Raw genomic sequence first — 16,512 nt, 5'->3', positions numbered from 1 at the left:
TCTCTCTTGTTATCCCTTTATACATTCGCAAGGAAAGAAGATGAAAAGGCGTGGTGCAGGGAAAAGAGGTGAATCTCACGCACCCGTAAGGGAAGATCACGCTTAGGGTCTCTCCGGTTACGGCCCTTCTTACGGCCCCTCCGATTCCCACGCGCCACTCTCATCGATGCTCGGGTTCGGTCAGTAACGACCTCCACCCCCTCTACTTCACCCCACTCATCTACCTACGCCTTGTTAATGAAAACATCTTTTGTCAATGAACTGACGTCAGTCCGCTATCCGATTGGTCAGTATAGCAAAACCACGTGATTCCTGACCAATCCTCGAGCCCATTGCCTTCCCCTACTTGTCGACCGCCGAGTGTAATTTGCCCATTCTCGGCGGAAGGACGCTCGAGGTAAGGTGTGGCCTTCGACGACTTGTGATACAACACAACGAGTTAAAACAAGAACGAAGACTCGGAGAAACTTATAGTGAGTAAGTTCCTCTCTCCTCTTGATCTCTTTCCATTCAAACGAAACGAAAAAGAAACGGAAGTCAAAAATAAGAAGAGAAGAGTGTCAAAAGGTAGAAAGAGACAGAGAGAGTGTGAGAGAGGTAGAGGGAGGAGGAGGGCAGAGGAGAAAAAGAGTGAACGAAGTGGAAGAGTCAAAAAGAGGGGGGTAGGAGAAAGGTGGAAATTTAATCGTACGCTACCCGAGAAAGCAGTTACGAGTAGAAGACGAAACGACGCGAGCGATGCTGGAAGGATTCGTAAGGTGAAACGAAGAAGACGGGGACGATCTCGAATCGTCGAGATACGTTATCGATATCGAATGAGTCGTTGAGCGCGCTGCTGCCGTTGACACGGGTCCAGCGTACGCTACGCAGCATCCCCGTTTTTCTCTCTCTCTCTCTCTCTCTCTCTATCTCCCTCTCTTTCTTTCTCTCTCGTTATGTTACTCGTGATCGTCACCGCCGTCATCGGCATCGTCATCGTTTCGTGTTGTAGTTTGTAGATCGTTGTTAATTGTTTCTTCGTTAATCACTCTCTTTTTGGTGCTGTATCGGCATTCGTTCTATCGTCAGTATGATGGTCCATTCACGAAGTTATTATGTTTTATGTTGATAAACGGAGAGAGAGATAGAGTGAGCACAAAGAGCAAAAGAGAAGAAAAGGAAGAAGAGGAAGAGTAAAAGTAAGAGTAAGAGTAACAGTAAGAGTAAGAGTAAGAGTAAAGAATATAGGACGCTAACGAACGTATGTTCGAAGAAAGGTGAAAACCAAAGAATGGTTGAACGTATGCGTCGGAGGAAACAAAAGGATGAAACGTATTAAAATGATCTGTGCGCCAAGATAGGATTTGACCCTTTTAGAATAGTGAAAAAGAGGAGCTGGTTACTCGGCTGATTGGGAAATATCTTGCGCGAGAAAGTTATTATTTCGGAACATGCATTTTTTGAACAAGCGTAAACATTCCACAAGCGTGTCATTAATTGGACATGTCTTAATTTGCAAAAGGATCAATAATCGCGACGACGAACTGACGGTAGAGGTGGAGAAGGTGGTGGAGGAGGAACACATACGACATTAATGTCGCAGGAAGTGATGGGTATGCATGAGAGATCACCGAACGATGCAATGTGAACGCGATGTTGTAACGTCGTCGTCGTCGTCGTCGTGGGCGCTGATGGAATGTCTTTGGGAAATACGTTCTACCATATAACTTAAAGTGCCATTTCATCTCATATCCAATTAATATTTAATAATAAATACACACATTATGTGGTCATGTGCGTAACTTTGTTTTATCGTTTATATATGAATGAACATGCAATAATTAAATAATTATCTAATATTTACATTCTTCGATTAGTGTCAAAGATAAATATATTAAATGATACATTCAAAACATATACAAACACATTGGTTATCATCTGCATATATTGGCAGTTATTTGTATATATAAGGAATATAATATAAGAATACATCTGCTTGTCTATTAGTTAAATATTGGAAATATCGTTGAAGAGTTTTTAATCCATACACACATTGTGCATGACAAACTGCGAAAGAAGAAATTGAGAAAAATAAATGACCCTATATAAGGATTTGAAGAAGGCAAAAGAAGAAATGATAAAATGAATTTTAAATATGAATATTTATGGGAGTAAGGGAATTAATTTACAGCTGTAAATAAATCAAGTCAAAAAGTATGGCAGATAATCTCATAGGGCCAGATTGGCTCTTTAGAGAACTCAGATCACAAGATGGTACAAACAGGCTCCTTATTTTAGATTGTAGAGCTCATTCAGATTTTCTGGAAGCTCATATTAGAGGATCTGTCTCTTTGGCTATACCAAGTATAATGTTAAGACGATTGGCTGCAGGTAAAGTAGATTTGATATCAACGATAAGGTGTTTAGACCTAAGAAACAGAGTAGAAGTTTTTCTGCATGGAGATAAGAATAGCAGAGGAACATTTGTGTTGATTGGAGATTCTACAGATCCTGTAGGACACCAGGGTGAAACGATTCAAGTTTTAAATCGAAGACTTAGAAGCAATGGTGGAAGCGTTGCTATACTTGTTGGTTAGTAAAGTCATCGCTTATACTCTTATTATTTTTACTTTAAAGATCTTGGATTTCATATTTATCCTCTCTTTCAGGTGGTTTCATAGCATTTAGAGATAAATATCCAGAATGGTGTGAATGTAGTCAAGCTAATTTGGAAGGGTCACCTGGTCAAGACTCTAATGATGGGGAGTTGATGGGTCTTAGATCGCTTAGGATATCGTGTCCACCAATAAGAGCATTTTCTGATTCAGATAGCGATAGTACATGCGATTCTGTTGGTATATATCATTTATTACTTTTCAAATATAGAGAAAATATTGATTACAATATTTTGATTTTACTTGTATATATGTTTAGGACCCGAAGAAGATAAAGATTTTCCTGTTCAAATTTTACCTCATTTGTACCTTGGAAATGCAGCCAATAGTGAAGATGAAGAAGCTTTGGCACGACATCAAATACAATACATACTCAATGTAACGCCAGATTTACCAAATGTATTTGAAAGTGCCGGCTCTATAAAATATATGCAGATACCAATAAGTGATCATTGGAGTCAGAACTTAGCCAGTTTTTTTCCACAAGCAATTCAGTTTATAGGTAAATACACATTCCAATTCTATTATTCATTTTCGACATATTGGAGGCTACAGTTTTTCAAAATTATGAAATTTTTAGAGGAAGCACGGAGCTCAGACAAAGGAGTGCTGGTTCACTGTTTAGCTGGAGTATCACGGTCTGTTACAATTACTGTAGCTTATTTGATGCATAAATGCAGCCTCAGCCTAAATGATGCTTTCAATCTAGTACGTAGTAGAAAATCCAATGTTGCTCCAAATTTTCACTTTATGGAACAACTGCTTAGTTTTGAAAGAGAATTAAGAGATAGAGAAGATAGAAACAAAGGAAATGATCAAAGATGTATCGGGGCTTGCTTACCTGGTAGCACTTGTAATTGTCCTGCACCGAGCTTTTTAAATCCTGTTGATTTGGGTCTTAGTCCAGATTCAGGGATAGAATTTGATAGATGGGCAACTAGTACACCAGCTGAATGAGACAGGCCTGGAGGGACCCAATACAAATTTTAGGTCCCTCCTTGCAAATTATTTAACATGTTAACAAGGTCCTGATTGAAGGGTATAGGGGAACAAAATATAAGTTCTGCTGTGACAAAATAAAAATTATAATCTTCAGTACGTTTTTATAAACGGATAAGAAGTAGGAAAGAAGAAGAAGAAGAAGAAAGAAATATGTGATTCTCTTTTTTCTTTTTCTTGCAAAGAATTTATATTTATCATCTAGCCGTTTTCCTTGATACCGTTTCTAACAATTTTAAAGGCTTCCTATTATATTTTTTGTTTTCCTTTAATGAGTATTGGGCATATCAAATGTCTTCTATAATGATCAAATTTTATTCTTCATAAATTTGATTTAAAATTTTAAGATAGATCAGATTGCTGCAATTATGTAACAGTCATATTACGGGGAGAGAATAGATATGACTGTCTCTATACTATATATAAAATAAACTTAGAAAAACGTTTCCCCAGATTGTTATAAGCAGCATTGCATATTGAAAGTATTTTATAAATAAAATCTGTAGTTTTCTATCGCGTAATCGCATTTCATATAAATGTGACTACTTTCTGAAATTATGCTTCCGAGTCAGAAACGTAGTACATGTGATTTGTTCAAATTTGTATTATGTTGCCACTACATAGTGTTAGAATCATTTTTTCTCTCTCCATCGACAATTTATTTTTATAATTAAGATATATATTTTTCAATATTTTTCCCTAAATCCTTCAATGATGTGGCTGTGTTTATTTTATCATAGATAATGTTTTTAGCTATGAAATATTCTTTAATGAACAAATTGCAATAGATCAATCACAATCCGTAGCTAAAATAAACATCACTGTTTAATGTACTAAGTTGGAGGTACAAAATTGAAATTGATGGTCTTGTACTCAACTGTTAAGCTGTGTAAAGTAATATGATACTCAAATGTAATTTTTTATGTAGTTTTTCAATACACTGAAGTGACTTACCTTACAAAGGGTATTCTTAATGCGTTCTGGTTTGAAAGATGCAAAGGGATTTGTGCATATTTATCTAAAGTATATATGCCAGGGTCTTAAAGCAAGATGTTTAGGGATCATCTTATAGCGTTTCAGTTTATAATGGATACGAAGGATATAACAACAAAAATTATTTTTAAAATATTGCAAGTATCAGAACACAAAGAATACAATCGATATTATTAATTGTATCTGATATTGTTGATACAAAGTAGTGAAAGACAATGGTTCCTGAAAATCACGTTACTACAGAACGCAGAATAGTGTTGGTCATTCAAATTTTTTATGAAGATTTTCTAAGCAACCGTCTTGCTCTTGTGCATCAATATTAAGACCAGAATGCAGCTATTTATATGCTATAAGCAATCCGTATATTCAATTGGATTCTTAATTGTACGAAACGGTAATGTTTCCATTATCTTTCAGATCTCAAATATATATTAAAAGTTATTTTTATATATATAAAAAAAAATAAAAAAAAAAAGAAATAAAAAAGTTACATTCACATTCCCATTACGAGCCAAAATGGCTTGATACACTGTGTAACTATCTTTCGTACGTTATATGTACTGTTCATCAAGCATAATAGAAATTAATGAATGTATACTGTGAATGTTATTTTTCATATAATTAACTGCAAAGATATAATAACTATTTCTTAACTATTGCAAGAGTAAATTGATATACAACTAAGAAAATATATATTTGACGTTAATGTAATAATAATATTCTACTATCACACTGTTGTCTGTTGTATGTTTAAAGGACAAATGTCCAAGAAAATTTAATCAAATATTACGTATATTACATAAATTATTTTATATTCATCGTTGTATATATTTTGACTAATTTCATTAGAAATACAACCTATCTTATCCGAGACAAATAAAGGACTGTCATTTTAGTAAATTAATTTTCCTTATTTTAAATGACATATGATGTAGTTTTACAATACAATAAAACTAAATGGATCGTTCAAAAATTATCAATAAATCGTTATCGATTATTCATATTCATTGCATAAACAGTCAAATGAATGCTGTTTAATTAAGTAAATTATATATTTAATAAATAAATTAAACATACTATCTCATTTAAAAATTTTCACATTTGTATAAATATAAGTATAATTGTATATTACGAGTTATTATTTATCATCAGTCTACTATGAATTGTCTGTATCACGTACAAATTTGATTGATATGATACATTTTTTGTAACCGTATATATCAGTTTATAAATACTATCAATTATTATTTGAACATCTTTATGAGACTATATTTAATTCATTTATAATAAAACGTATATATATACATATATTAGAAAATGATATGTAAACAGATCTATTTTATTTAATAGAAAAGATCACATATTTTATGTATAATGTTGTTTCTTATTTGTAGTATCCAATTTATAAATAATTTAAAGAACAATTTAACATTAATTATTTGTATTATTTTGAAACAAGAAATATGCTGAAAATCATAAGTTACAAAACTATTTGTTCTTTCTTTTTTCAATATGTATATAAATTATTGAACAATCTCACAAGTAATTACCTGTGTGGGGGAAATTATTAGTCAAACATTTAAGTAATCAAATCTATAATTTGTTTTGAACAGTTAGCTACTTTCTTTTGAATATTAACATCATGTGCATTTTCAGACATAGTTTTTAGTAAGTCGAGTATTTTTTCTGATTGACGCACAGCTTTAATTAATTCATTACGCTCATCTGGATTCAGTGTAGCAGCCAAAAGAGTTCCTAGTCCAACAAGGGCTCTAAATACGGCTTCAGGTTCATTAATGCGAGGAAGTACCATAAACATTATATTTAAAATTCTTATCTTACTAGATGTATCATTACATTTATTAAGTGCAACTATCAAATTCAACATATAAGTTGATATTGCGATCTGGAATAAAAAGAAATCATTTTTATTTGCATTCTTTTATATATATATTTTTAATTACGAATAATATAACATTTTGTTTTTATACCTGATTGTGTTTATTTCCAAGAGAATTTAAATTGCATACTGCTTTTAATATATCATCTTTGTAGGAGAGACAAAAATTTTCTCCTTTTTCATGATGGAACAAATTTGCTAATAATCTAAATGTAAGCATTTGATTTGAAGCTATTGCTCCAGGTTTAATATGTTTGTCTATTATTTTTAACATATCTGGTGTACTTATTTGCTCATTTATATCTTTATGGAGTACTGCAAGACGTGCTATATCAAGAGCTGGAAATACAAGGTTCTCAGGCCACTTTAAAATTTGATTTAATATATCAACAGCATCAGCTATAATATGTTTTTCATGTATCTTATTTTCCATCAAGCGTTTTATTATTTCTAATTTTGCTTCGGATATCTTAGAAGTACATTCTTGTTTTGCGTTTAATTCACTCAATTTATCTAAAAAAAAAAGAAGTATTTTATATATATGTATTTTATCATTCAAATGATAAATTGTGTATAAATAACATATCTTTTTATATACTAAATAAAGAGAACTTGGCTTACCGATTATAGCAAGTAAATTGGCTTGTTCTAATTTTAAATATTTCATATGAGGTATATAAGAAGGACATGCAGAGGAAAGACTTGAATAACTCTGATTACTTCTAGAGGAAGATTCTGATGGACTATCAGTTATGTTAGATCCAGGAATATATCTGTTTCCTCCCGTAAATGGATCTATATATTGAACACTATCATTTAAGATAGGAGTTTGTTGAGAATTTTTAATTATGAAATTTGCAACCTAAATATATAAACGCAAACGATTATAATATTAATTAAAAAGTAAGGGTATCGAATGTATATTCATTTAATAATTGCAATCCTCAGTAATTTATACCTGATCTAGGAACAATTGACTAAGATCGTTATCGTGAAGGAATTTTTGTGCGACAACCCAAGGATCCTGACCATTATTATATGGCAATTTTAAAGGTGGAACACCATCTTGTATATCTACTGAGAAAACATAATCGTATTCTATTCCATTGTAGAGTTGTTTCCCAGATGTAGCAGTACTACCACCAGATGCTCCCACCACATTTCCAATTAATATCCATCTTTGTTCATTTTGTGACCAACTATATGCTACGACATTATTCCCATTAGATATCATTTTGGTTTGTCCTTCTTTTTGACCAGGTTGCTGTAATGCCTTAGCGTCGGGTAAACTATAACAAACGAAATATTATTATTTTTTACTTAAAATTACAAAATATTTATCTATACTTACTCCTTTATTTTTAAACCTCCTAATTCTTGCTCACTATTAATTGTTGTTTTAGCAACTTCTTCTTCAAATTGTTGTAATGTTTCAATTGAAGCATATCTTTCCGGAATTGGCGAAAATATTCTAACAACACTATCGGAACTACCAGAAACTATATCACCATTTGGTAATAAATCTATACACCATACTGATTGTGTAGGTAAAGTAATAATCTGATCTATTTCACCATTTAACCATACTCTGATAGTACGATCTTCACCAGAAGTAAAAACATAAGTGCCATTTGTTAAAGCTGTTATACTATAAATATAGTTTTCATGCCCACTATAATTTCCTAAACAGGTTCCAGTAGTACTATTCCAATGTCGTACTGTACTATCATTAGAACATGATAAGAATTCACTGTCTTTTATAGATATAATGCCACGAACACAATCACTATGACCAGACAATTTAAATTTGATAGAACCATCCTTTTGCCATACTATAATCAATTTATCAGCAGATCCAGTTACTACGTTACCGTCCACTAAGTCTGTAACACACCATACTGCTGCGGTATGGCCTACTAAAGTTACCAAAGGATTTGTTAAATCCTTAGTGCTCCATAATTTGGCCGTCATATCCCAAGAACTCGAAAGGAAGGTATTTTCTACTTTTCCAGTTCTTAAATTAGATACTGTATTCTGATGTGCTTTTATAATATGGAATGGTTCTATCTGATCTTGTTCATAGACACATATAGTGTTGTCATTGCTTCCAGTTATAATTAAACCTTTAGGATTTTGCTCGGATGGATTTATGACGCAGACAGAACTGACAAAATTAGTGTGTCCCTTTAATACAGCTGTCTCAATGTAATCCTTTCCATTCCTGTAATTATTTTTAATACATATATTCTGTTTCTTTTTTTTTAGTATATATATAGATATCTTTTTATATAATTTTATCGTACATTAAATAATATATTAAATTTGAAATAAAATGAAAAGAAATAGAGGTTAAATACCCGCTTGGTTTCCATACGCGAGCAGTTTTGTCTCGGGACGTAGAAACTATGGATCCATCTGCGAAAGTTGCTATTGCTCTCACATCCGATGTATGCCCAAAAAGTACACTACTTAATTTATATGATGTTTTAGCCATGGTAACAACACATAAGAAAAATCACAGATCATTCGATTCACAAACGAGTATATGCATATGTACATAAACGAGTTCTATCCTACAAACATCGAATAGTTAAAATCTTTACTCATGCGTGCTTGTTACACTACTGTATTATTTCTATAATTATTTGTAATCAAATGGTTAGTTTAACGTGTAAGTACGTAATCGAGTTTTTAAAATAATTATATTAGTATTAATCAAGATAGAAATCTTACCTAAAGGAAAGAGAGAAAGAGAAAGAGACAATTATTCGAGACTTATCTAGAAACATAAATGACAAAAGTGTATAATTTGATCAAACAACCAATCATAAGCATTTCTTTTTTAATTGTTCGTAAAAACTAACGTATTAACTATATATACGATTTAATATTAACAAAAATTTAAAATAGTTAAACAATTGTGTTATTTTAAATTATTTTGTATTAATAAAATTATATTAAATATTGATATTGAAAAATATTAGAAGATATCGATTAACGTATCGATTGACGTATCGATTAACGAATCGATTAACGATATCGATTAATCGATATAGTTTATGGACAAATCGGCGGGAAATTTTGATTGGATAATACGAAGATCAAAGGTGAAAAATGTCAAGCGATATAATAAAGTATAGATACAGAAAGATAAATGTCAAAATGGCTGAGATGCATTGTTTTCCGTATATAGAATTCTATGAAATGTGTGTTGTTAAGTTGAATTATTTAATCAATTAGTTATCATGGAAGTAGCGCCACATGCAGTATGCGTCAAACTAGCTGGGTAACACTTTTACCAGTAACTAGCAGTGACCTTACAGTTAAATGTTGCGCATTGTTTAAGTTCATTTGAGTTTATGCGCGGAAGTATGTGTTGCATTAGGCTAAAGTAAACTGTTAACTATTTCTTTAACATCATGGACGACAAACAGAATAGTCGCAAAGTGATAACTATTCTTTTTCTGTGTCTGCTATGGTACATAGTATCTAGCAGCAGCAATGTCGTCGGAAAGATGGTACTTTCCGATTTTCCATATCCACTCACGGTGACAATGGTACAGTTAACCTCAATCACAGTTTACTCCGGTCCATTTTTCAATTTATGGGGTGTACGCAAGTCTCCTTCCAATATTCCTTGGAGTTATTACTTGCGTTTAATCGTGCCTTTAGCACTTGGCAAATTTCTTGCCAATGTGTTCAGCCACGTCAGCATTTGGAAAGTACCCGTGTCATATGCCCACACTGGTATGTAATAATCTTGACACGTGCTTATTTTATGGCGCGTACTTTAAAAATACATTCTTTTGTTGTAAACATTTATAAATGATGATTCTTATCTTTCTATACATCGTCGATTAAATATATGATTTTCCTTTTCTCAAATATATTGAAACTTTCTTAATTCGTTTCTTAACTTTGATTGAACAATTTTATGATATATTGTTTTATTAGAATTAATATTTTATTCTCAGTATATCAATAGAATTTTATTAAGTTCTATTTATAAGCTTGTATATTTATTAGTACTACACATTAATAAAAATCTGGCTCTTTCCCAGTGAAGGCTACAATGCCACTCTTCACAGTGATTTTGTCAAGAATAATTTTACGAGAAAAACAAACTTGGAAAGTTTATCTTAGTCTTGTACCTATTGTCGGAGGTGTGGCCATTGCAACATTAACAGAACTTAGTTTCAACATGATTGGTCTAATAAGTGCTTTAGCATCTACAATGGCATTTTCATTACAGAATATATACTCTAAAAAGGTGCATGTATTTTGATGACACATTATATTCTTATTCAACGAAATATAATGTTCAAATGAAAACAAATACTTTTCTTCTTTAGGTGCTGCATGACACAGGAGTTCATCATTTAAGACTTCTACTTATACTAGGGCGTTTAGCTTTGTTCATGTTTTTACCAATTTGGATATTTCACGACTTGATAAATCTATTACATGATCCCGTTACAAAAACAGCAGTAAATATCTCATATAACATACTAGGATTACTATTTCTAGATGGCATACTTAATTGGTTACAAAATATTATAGCTTTCTCTGTGCTTTCAATAGTAACACCATTGACTTATGCAGTTGCAAGTGCTAGCAAACGTATATTTGTTATCGGAGTAACATTATTTGTATTAGGTAATCCAGTGACATGGATAAATGTGCTTGGTATGGCTATGGCCATTTTAGGAGTATTGTATTATAATAAAGCCAAATATGATCAACGTCAAGAAAAAGAGAAAGACAGTAGTATACTTCCGAAATATTATAATGTAAATCGCAATGGTAATAGTAATTCTTCTATACCAAATGGATGGGGTAGTAAGAGAAATCAATTATTTGCAGTTTAGTATTTAATTTTTTTAAAATATGAATTATATATCTCTTAAAGAATATTCATTTTCTTATGACAATGAGAGTAGATTGAATTTGTTTAACAAATTAAAAACTCATTTTACAAAAGATTACTCAAGATAACATACAATTTCTGCATTCAGTAAAATGATCCCAGCGATAAAATAGGATGATAAAGAATGTTTATATATATATATATATATATTTCAATTATTTGTCTTGCACAAAAAGAGTTGTAAAGGTTTATAGCGTCGAGGAGCAAAATATAAGCAAACTAGTTCTTAGCTGTTTTATACGTTCGTATTGGAAAAAACAGTATTATATTGTTAACAACTTCTCAAATATCTTTGAATTCATGACGCGTTTATTAACTATTACGAGTTAGCATTATTGGTAGATATATCATTGTTTTGCGTTTCGTTTAACTGTTTTTAGATCTTTATTTTTAAAATTAATTTTGAGTAGTATTATATAGGACTCATAGATCGTTCTAAAATAATGTATTTTTTAATTGTAAACAATTTAACTGCATCTTTTTTAAAAGTCGAACCTGCTGGTAAGGTAGGATTATATAATCTCCAATGCGCATGGATCTTTTTAAAACAGCTGATTGCTGGTACAATTAGCAACGATTAGTTAAATATTAAAACTTAATTATACAATTAATAAATTGACGTTTGCGGTAATAATGAGTTGTTAAATCTAATTTAAGGCTAATAAGAGTATTGGCCATAGACGAGTTTCCTAGCTTGTAATGCATTCATTACGAGCGTGTAATTTTTAATAAGTAATGCATGATTTTGCGTTTCTTAAAATATTATCCTGTTACAATGTAACATTGACTACTTGTAGATATGCGTAATGGTTATAAATGTACAGGTACATTGATTTGAATATTAGATTAATTTAAACGAATGTATCTCTTAATTTTTGCACTTCTATAAATATGTGTTCGTTTACATACTTCCAACAAAGACATTGTACAGTTGGTGTGTTATGAATCAGCGCGAAGTATGTATGAGTGAGAAAAAATTGTATGCAGGAAAAGATGTTCTAGTTAAAAAAGCAATCTATAGTAAATTTATTTTTATAAATAAACACATGCGTACAAAAATATACCAGAGATATTAGTATCGCAGCAGCATCATTCATATTAAATAAACTACTTTGTCATTACGCCCTACAAAGTTTTTACGATGTCCTGAGGTGATAGTGGCCTAGCCACAGTTAAATCTAAACGTGGACCAGCAGCGGCGATTAATGGTACGGCCAAACAACAATCGCATTCTTCTGTATTTGCTTCGTTTACACGTAGAATTCTATCGTATGGTCGTAAAACTCCGTCGCAAGGTCCACCGGGTCTCAAACGATTAATATATACGCCACGTTCGTAAAGTCCATCGGAAACTGAAAATCCGAAGTCTTCATAAACTGGATCCTTGTGCAGTGATACGTGTATTATTTGTTGAGGTCTATTGTCTGATACCCCGTGTTCTTGAGAGCTAAAATTTATATTATATTGTTTAATTCATCTCAATATTTATGTGTCAAATATTTTACATAGATATTAACGAAATATTTGTATTATTTTGTTCTTTTCGTTAATAATAACACAATCATTTTTCGATGCATTTTAATACTTTTGATAAGGTGGTGTCGGAGGATCTAATTGTCCACTGTCCACAGAAACCGCATCCCACAGTCTCAATATTTCCGGGCCTGCTCCGCTACTTTCTCCTAATTCTCCCCAAGAATCCACCGCGCTATCGACACTTGGCAAACTTTCTCTGGCAGAACGTAAAATAGTTGGAGGATACTGAGTGGGTACTGTATCACTTCCTATACTTGATTCCTTGCAATAATCTCTATAGAATGTAAAATTCGAATAGTGTTGTTTCTGATCATTTTACAATAATTATGTATGTATGATTTACCTTGTTTCCGAAAGTGGATCTGATTTTCTTACAGTCAAAGCAACAACAGAACTTCCTGGTCGGTGAAGTAATTGCGCTGCTTGTCTCAAATCACCCGCATCTAATTTTTGATTGTCAATAGCTAATATGCGATCTCCTGATGCTAAACTACCTGTTCTATATGCGAGAGAACCTTTGCGGACTTCGGTAATTACTAAATCTTCGTTTACAGTAAGTCCTAAATCAGGATGCCCACCAAGAGGTCTTGCAACTCTTACAGTAAAAACACCAGAATTAGGTACAACTGGACCACCCACCTTGTACTCCGTAACAAGTTCAATCTGTTGAAAAACATTCGATTATATATATAATTGAAAATGACATGTGTTCGATAGAAATTTCGAATATTTGTAAATTCGAATATTGAGATCCATTACCATTTGTGAATTTTCTAAAATATCAGCCACATCTGTAGGTTTTAAGTCGCGTAATATAGTACGATTAATAGCGATTGCTCGATCACCGGGTAAAAGAACACCGCTTTGTTCGGCGGGACCACCAGCTTCCAAGAAGTTTATCACATAATTCATACGATCTTCAGTTTGTTTCAAAGCGAGACCAAAACCCCTATGATCGGGTCGTAGTATTACCGTCAAACTTTCCTTCGTTTGCAAGGTTTGATTCGAGCTTTGTTGCACCTGAGGTTGGGCTCTTCTTTTAACCGTTCTCCCTGACGTACTTTGTAGTCTTGGTAGAATCTGTAATTTTGCTATACGACAATTCTCCGAAGTATTTCTCAATAATTTAGCTGCCGTGACAGCATCCTGTACCGGTGTATCGTCTACCGCTAAAAGTTTATCTCCTGGTTGTAACGCGCCACAACGATCTGCTGTACTTGCTGGTCGAAGACTCTCGATGTAAACTCCGTTAGATATTTCCCTTACGGTTAAACCTAGTTCTCCTGGAATCGTAACGTTAAATATTGTATAGACAAAATAATAAGTCTATACAACATTTCGGGCAGTAAGGAAGTTACATTTGAATAGATCGAAAGTCCGTACCTGAGAGTCCACGTTCGAGCTGGACCAAGAGTGGACCAGACGTTGCTGCTCGTGCTTCGTCCATGTTGGCGACATCGTATTCGATGGTTAAAGAAGCCACAGGTGAATCTGAACTTCTTCTAAGTGCTCTTTGAGCTTCGGCTAAAGATAAACCGCTCAATTCGGTATCATCGACCGCGAGTAATCTGTCACCAGGTCTAACTCTTCCTTCTTTTGCAGTTGGACCATCCGCTTTCATTCCCGTGACAACGAGAGCTCTGGAAACTCCACCGCGTAGAGTGACACCAAGGCTCCCACCCTCGCGTTCTACTCTGACTTGTGCGACTTTAGATGATACACTTGACGGTGACGATATATTGCCGTCTTGTTCGTCGAGAAGCAAAAAACTTGGGGGATGGAAAAGAAGTGGGGGCACTTCCTCTGCCCTACCGGAATCCGAACTTGCCGACGTGGCTACGCTACCAGGTCTGGCTCGACTTTTGTGCGACCTCATCGTCGCTAATCTTAAGGAACTGAACATCCTCTATATTGTCTTATACTTTTGTCAAACTTTAACAAATCTTATCGACTCATGCACGAGCTTATGCAGTAAATTCAAATGATTCGCGTTACACGGCATCAAACGACTAATTTTATAATCAAAATTTATGCGTCAGATTATCAAGACGTTCATTATATGAAAGATATATTCAAATATCGCTTTTCACTTTCTAAATTACGATATCAGAAGAAACTAACGAATAAACACTAGCGTCACATGTATATGCCGATAACTTTTTCATTTATCTTCGTAAACGTTGTTCTCTCGATATCTTCCTTAGACGTTTGATTGTTTTCATCTACGAAATGGCGTCGTTTTTATCGAAAATATATCTTGCTGGACGAGAACACGAAACGAATTTTTCCGATAACATTATACGTAATATCTTCAAGCAAACACATTTTGATTTATTCACGTACGGTAAGAATAAAACTCCTACCGCAAAAACACTTTGAACGAAAACGAAAAGGGAAAGATAAGAAAAGAAAAATAGAGTAGGAGGGTTTGATTGTTTGAAGATACTCTTGGAAGAGATTCACTTAGCGGGAAAAATTTGAAAACAATAATACATCCGTCCGTCTCGTTTCGCGAGGTAAATGGTCTCTCTCTCCCTCTCTCTCTCTCTCGTTTCTTTATTTCTCTCTCTTTCTCTCTGTCTTTTTCTCTCTTTCAGTGAATTATTTGTTAGGAACTACAGTGCTCCTTCCGAACGAAACTCGTTAGAACCAAGAAGAGGACTGTAACGACTCGCGATGGATCTCGAAAATAGCTCTCCTCGATGTAGGGCCGCAATCGCGGGAGTAAACGCTAAATTCTATTTATAACGCAGCAACGAGATCGCCTTCGGTAGTATCTTTGAACATTCGAATCGATGCAACGAACTGCGGCCCTGTGTATTTGCCTGGACGTACTACGTTTCTTCGACCGTCGAACGAGATTGTACTTATGGCTGCACCTACACGTTTTAATGCTTTTAAGTATCTTAAGACCAGATATGGTTGATTCGCATGTTGAATGTATTTGCTCATCCTAGCTTTTAATATTTCTATTTGTGGTTATCGACTCTCTTGCTTTACCTTTCATTCTCTTTACTTTCAAACTCTCTTCATGCCGGAGCTCTTGATTATCTTCTCTTCTTTCTATACATACTATCCAACTAGTTTTACTCTTCTCTTTTCTTGTCATTTATTTTTTTTTTATAAAGTCGTTAAATATATAATACATTATTTCTTTTTATAGAATCTTCTTGAAGCATAATTTATTACAAATAGTCAACAACAATGATATTATAAATATAATTGTCGCTTTTATTTATTTTTTATTTATTCATTCGTGAAAATTCTACGACAGTGCTACTATCACGATAGGACGCAACAACGCGCAGGTGTTACGAATTGCATTAGGACGAAAGAATCGTTCTAAAATTATCTTCGAGACTTTTATATCTGCGTAACGCGATGCGCATTGTTTTCATTTTATTTCTTTTTTCTTTCAATCTCGCGCGAATCGAAACGCTTTTCTCAACATTTAAAATTTGTTTATATATAAATATAAATAGATATACACACTATATATATAT

At 33.3% G+C, this 16,512-nt stretch overlaps 4 protein-coding genes and 1 long non-coding RNA gene across 9 annotated transcripts; 2 read left to right on the top strand and 3 right to left on the bottom strand.

Moving 5' to 3' along the window:
* Positions 1–241: 241 nt before the first annotated feature.
* On the top strand, positions 242–3,782 carry LOC122517817 (dual specificity protein phosphatase Mpk3). Of its 4 annotated transcripts, none has more exons than XM_043636394.1 (5): positions 242–2,193; positions 2,278–2,571; positions 2,649–2,834; positions 2,914–3,156; positions 3,235–3,782. In XM_043636394.1, exons 2-5 carry the CDS (start codon positions 2,349–2,351, stop codon positions 3,609–3,611), a joined length of 1,029 nt encoding a protein of 342 aa, XP_043492329.1. In that variant the 5' UTR covers positions 242–2,193; positions 2,278–2,348; the 3' UTR covers positions 3,612–3,782. The 4 variants fall into 4 exon arrangements, with proteins under 4 accessions (XP_043492329.1, XP_043492328.1, XP_043492326.1 ...); XM_043636393.1 differs by having other exon boundaries at positions 243–2,370; positions 2,488–2,571; XM_043636392.1 differs by having other exon boundaries at positions 245–1,773; positions 1,857–2,571.
* Positions 3,783–6,224: 2,442 nt separating this feature from the next.
* Positions 6,225–9,362, bottom strand: LOC122517813 (phospholipase A-2-activating protein). Of its 2 annotated transcripts, XM_043636386.1 has the most exons (7): positions 9,280–9,362; positions 8,904–9,119; positions 7,898–8,767; positions 7,505–7,835; positions 7,168–7,408; positions 6,638–7,059; positions 6,225–6,552 (listed from the first exon to the last, which is right to left on the bottom strand). In XM_043636386.1, exons 2-7 carry the CDS (start codon positions 9,038–9,040, stop codon positions 6,226–6,228), a joined length of 2,328 nt encoding a protein of 775 aa, XP_043492321.1. In that variant the 5' UTR covers positions 9,041–9,119; positions 9,280–9,362; the 3' UTR covers position 6,225. The 2 variants fall into 2 exon arrangements, with proteins under 2 accessions (XP_043492321.1, XP_043492322.1); XM_043636387.1 differs by lacking the exon at positions 9,280–9,362 and having other exon boundaries at positions 8,904–9,238.
* A 138-nt stretch (positions 9,363–9,500) lies between these two features.
* Positions 9,501–11,449, top strand: LOC122517815 (solute carrier family 35 member E1 homolog). The gene is made up of 3 exons (XM_043636390.1): positions 9,501–10,293; positions 10,608–10,816; positions 10,899–11,449. The coding sequence occupies exons 1-3, from the start codon at positions 9,966–9,968 to the stop codon at positions 11,412–11,414; spliced, it is 1,053 nt and encodes a 350-aa protein (XP_043492325.1). The 5' UTR covers positions 9,501–9,965; the 3' UTR covers positions 11,415–11,449.
* Positions 11,450–12,480: 1,031 nt separating this feature from the next.
* Positions 12,481–14,967, bottom strand: LOC122517814 (glutamate receptor-interacting protein 1). Its single transcript, XM_043636388.1, has 5 exons — positions 14,393–14,967; positions 13,769–14,292; positions 13,353–13,672; positions 13,059–13,283; positions 12,481–12,920 (listed from the first exon to the last, which is right to left on the bottom strand). The coding sequence occupies exons 1-5, from the start codon at positions 14,910–14,912 to the stop codon at positions 12,599–12,601; spliced, it is 1,911 nt and encodes a 636-aa protein (XP_043492323.1). The 5' UTR covers positions 14,913–14,967; the 3' UTR covers positions 12,481–12,598.
* Positions 14,968–15,590: 623 nt separating this feature from the next.
* LOC122517816 lies at positions 15,591–16,160 on the bottom strand. Its single transcript, XR_006303932.1, has 2 exons — positions 16,010–16,160; positions 15,591–15,888 (listed from the first exon to the last, which is right to left on the bottom strand). It is a non-coding gene; the product is annotated as an uncharacterized LOC122517816 (long non-coding RNA).
* Positions 16,161–16,512: the final 352 nt, after the last annotated feature.

Source organism: Polistes fuscatus, unplaced genomic scaffold, assembly GCF_010416935.1.
Source record: "Polistes fuscatus isolate 324 unplaced genomic scaffold, CU_Pfus_HIC Scaffold21, whole genome shotgun sequence".
Classification (NCBI taxonomy): Eukaryota; Metazoa; Arthropoda; class Insecta; order Hymenoptera; family Vespidae; genus Polistes; species Polistes fuscatus.
This window is presented reverse-complemented; position numbering and strand designations above follow the sequence as displayed.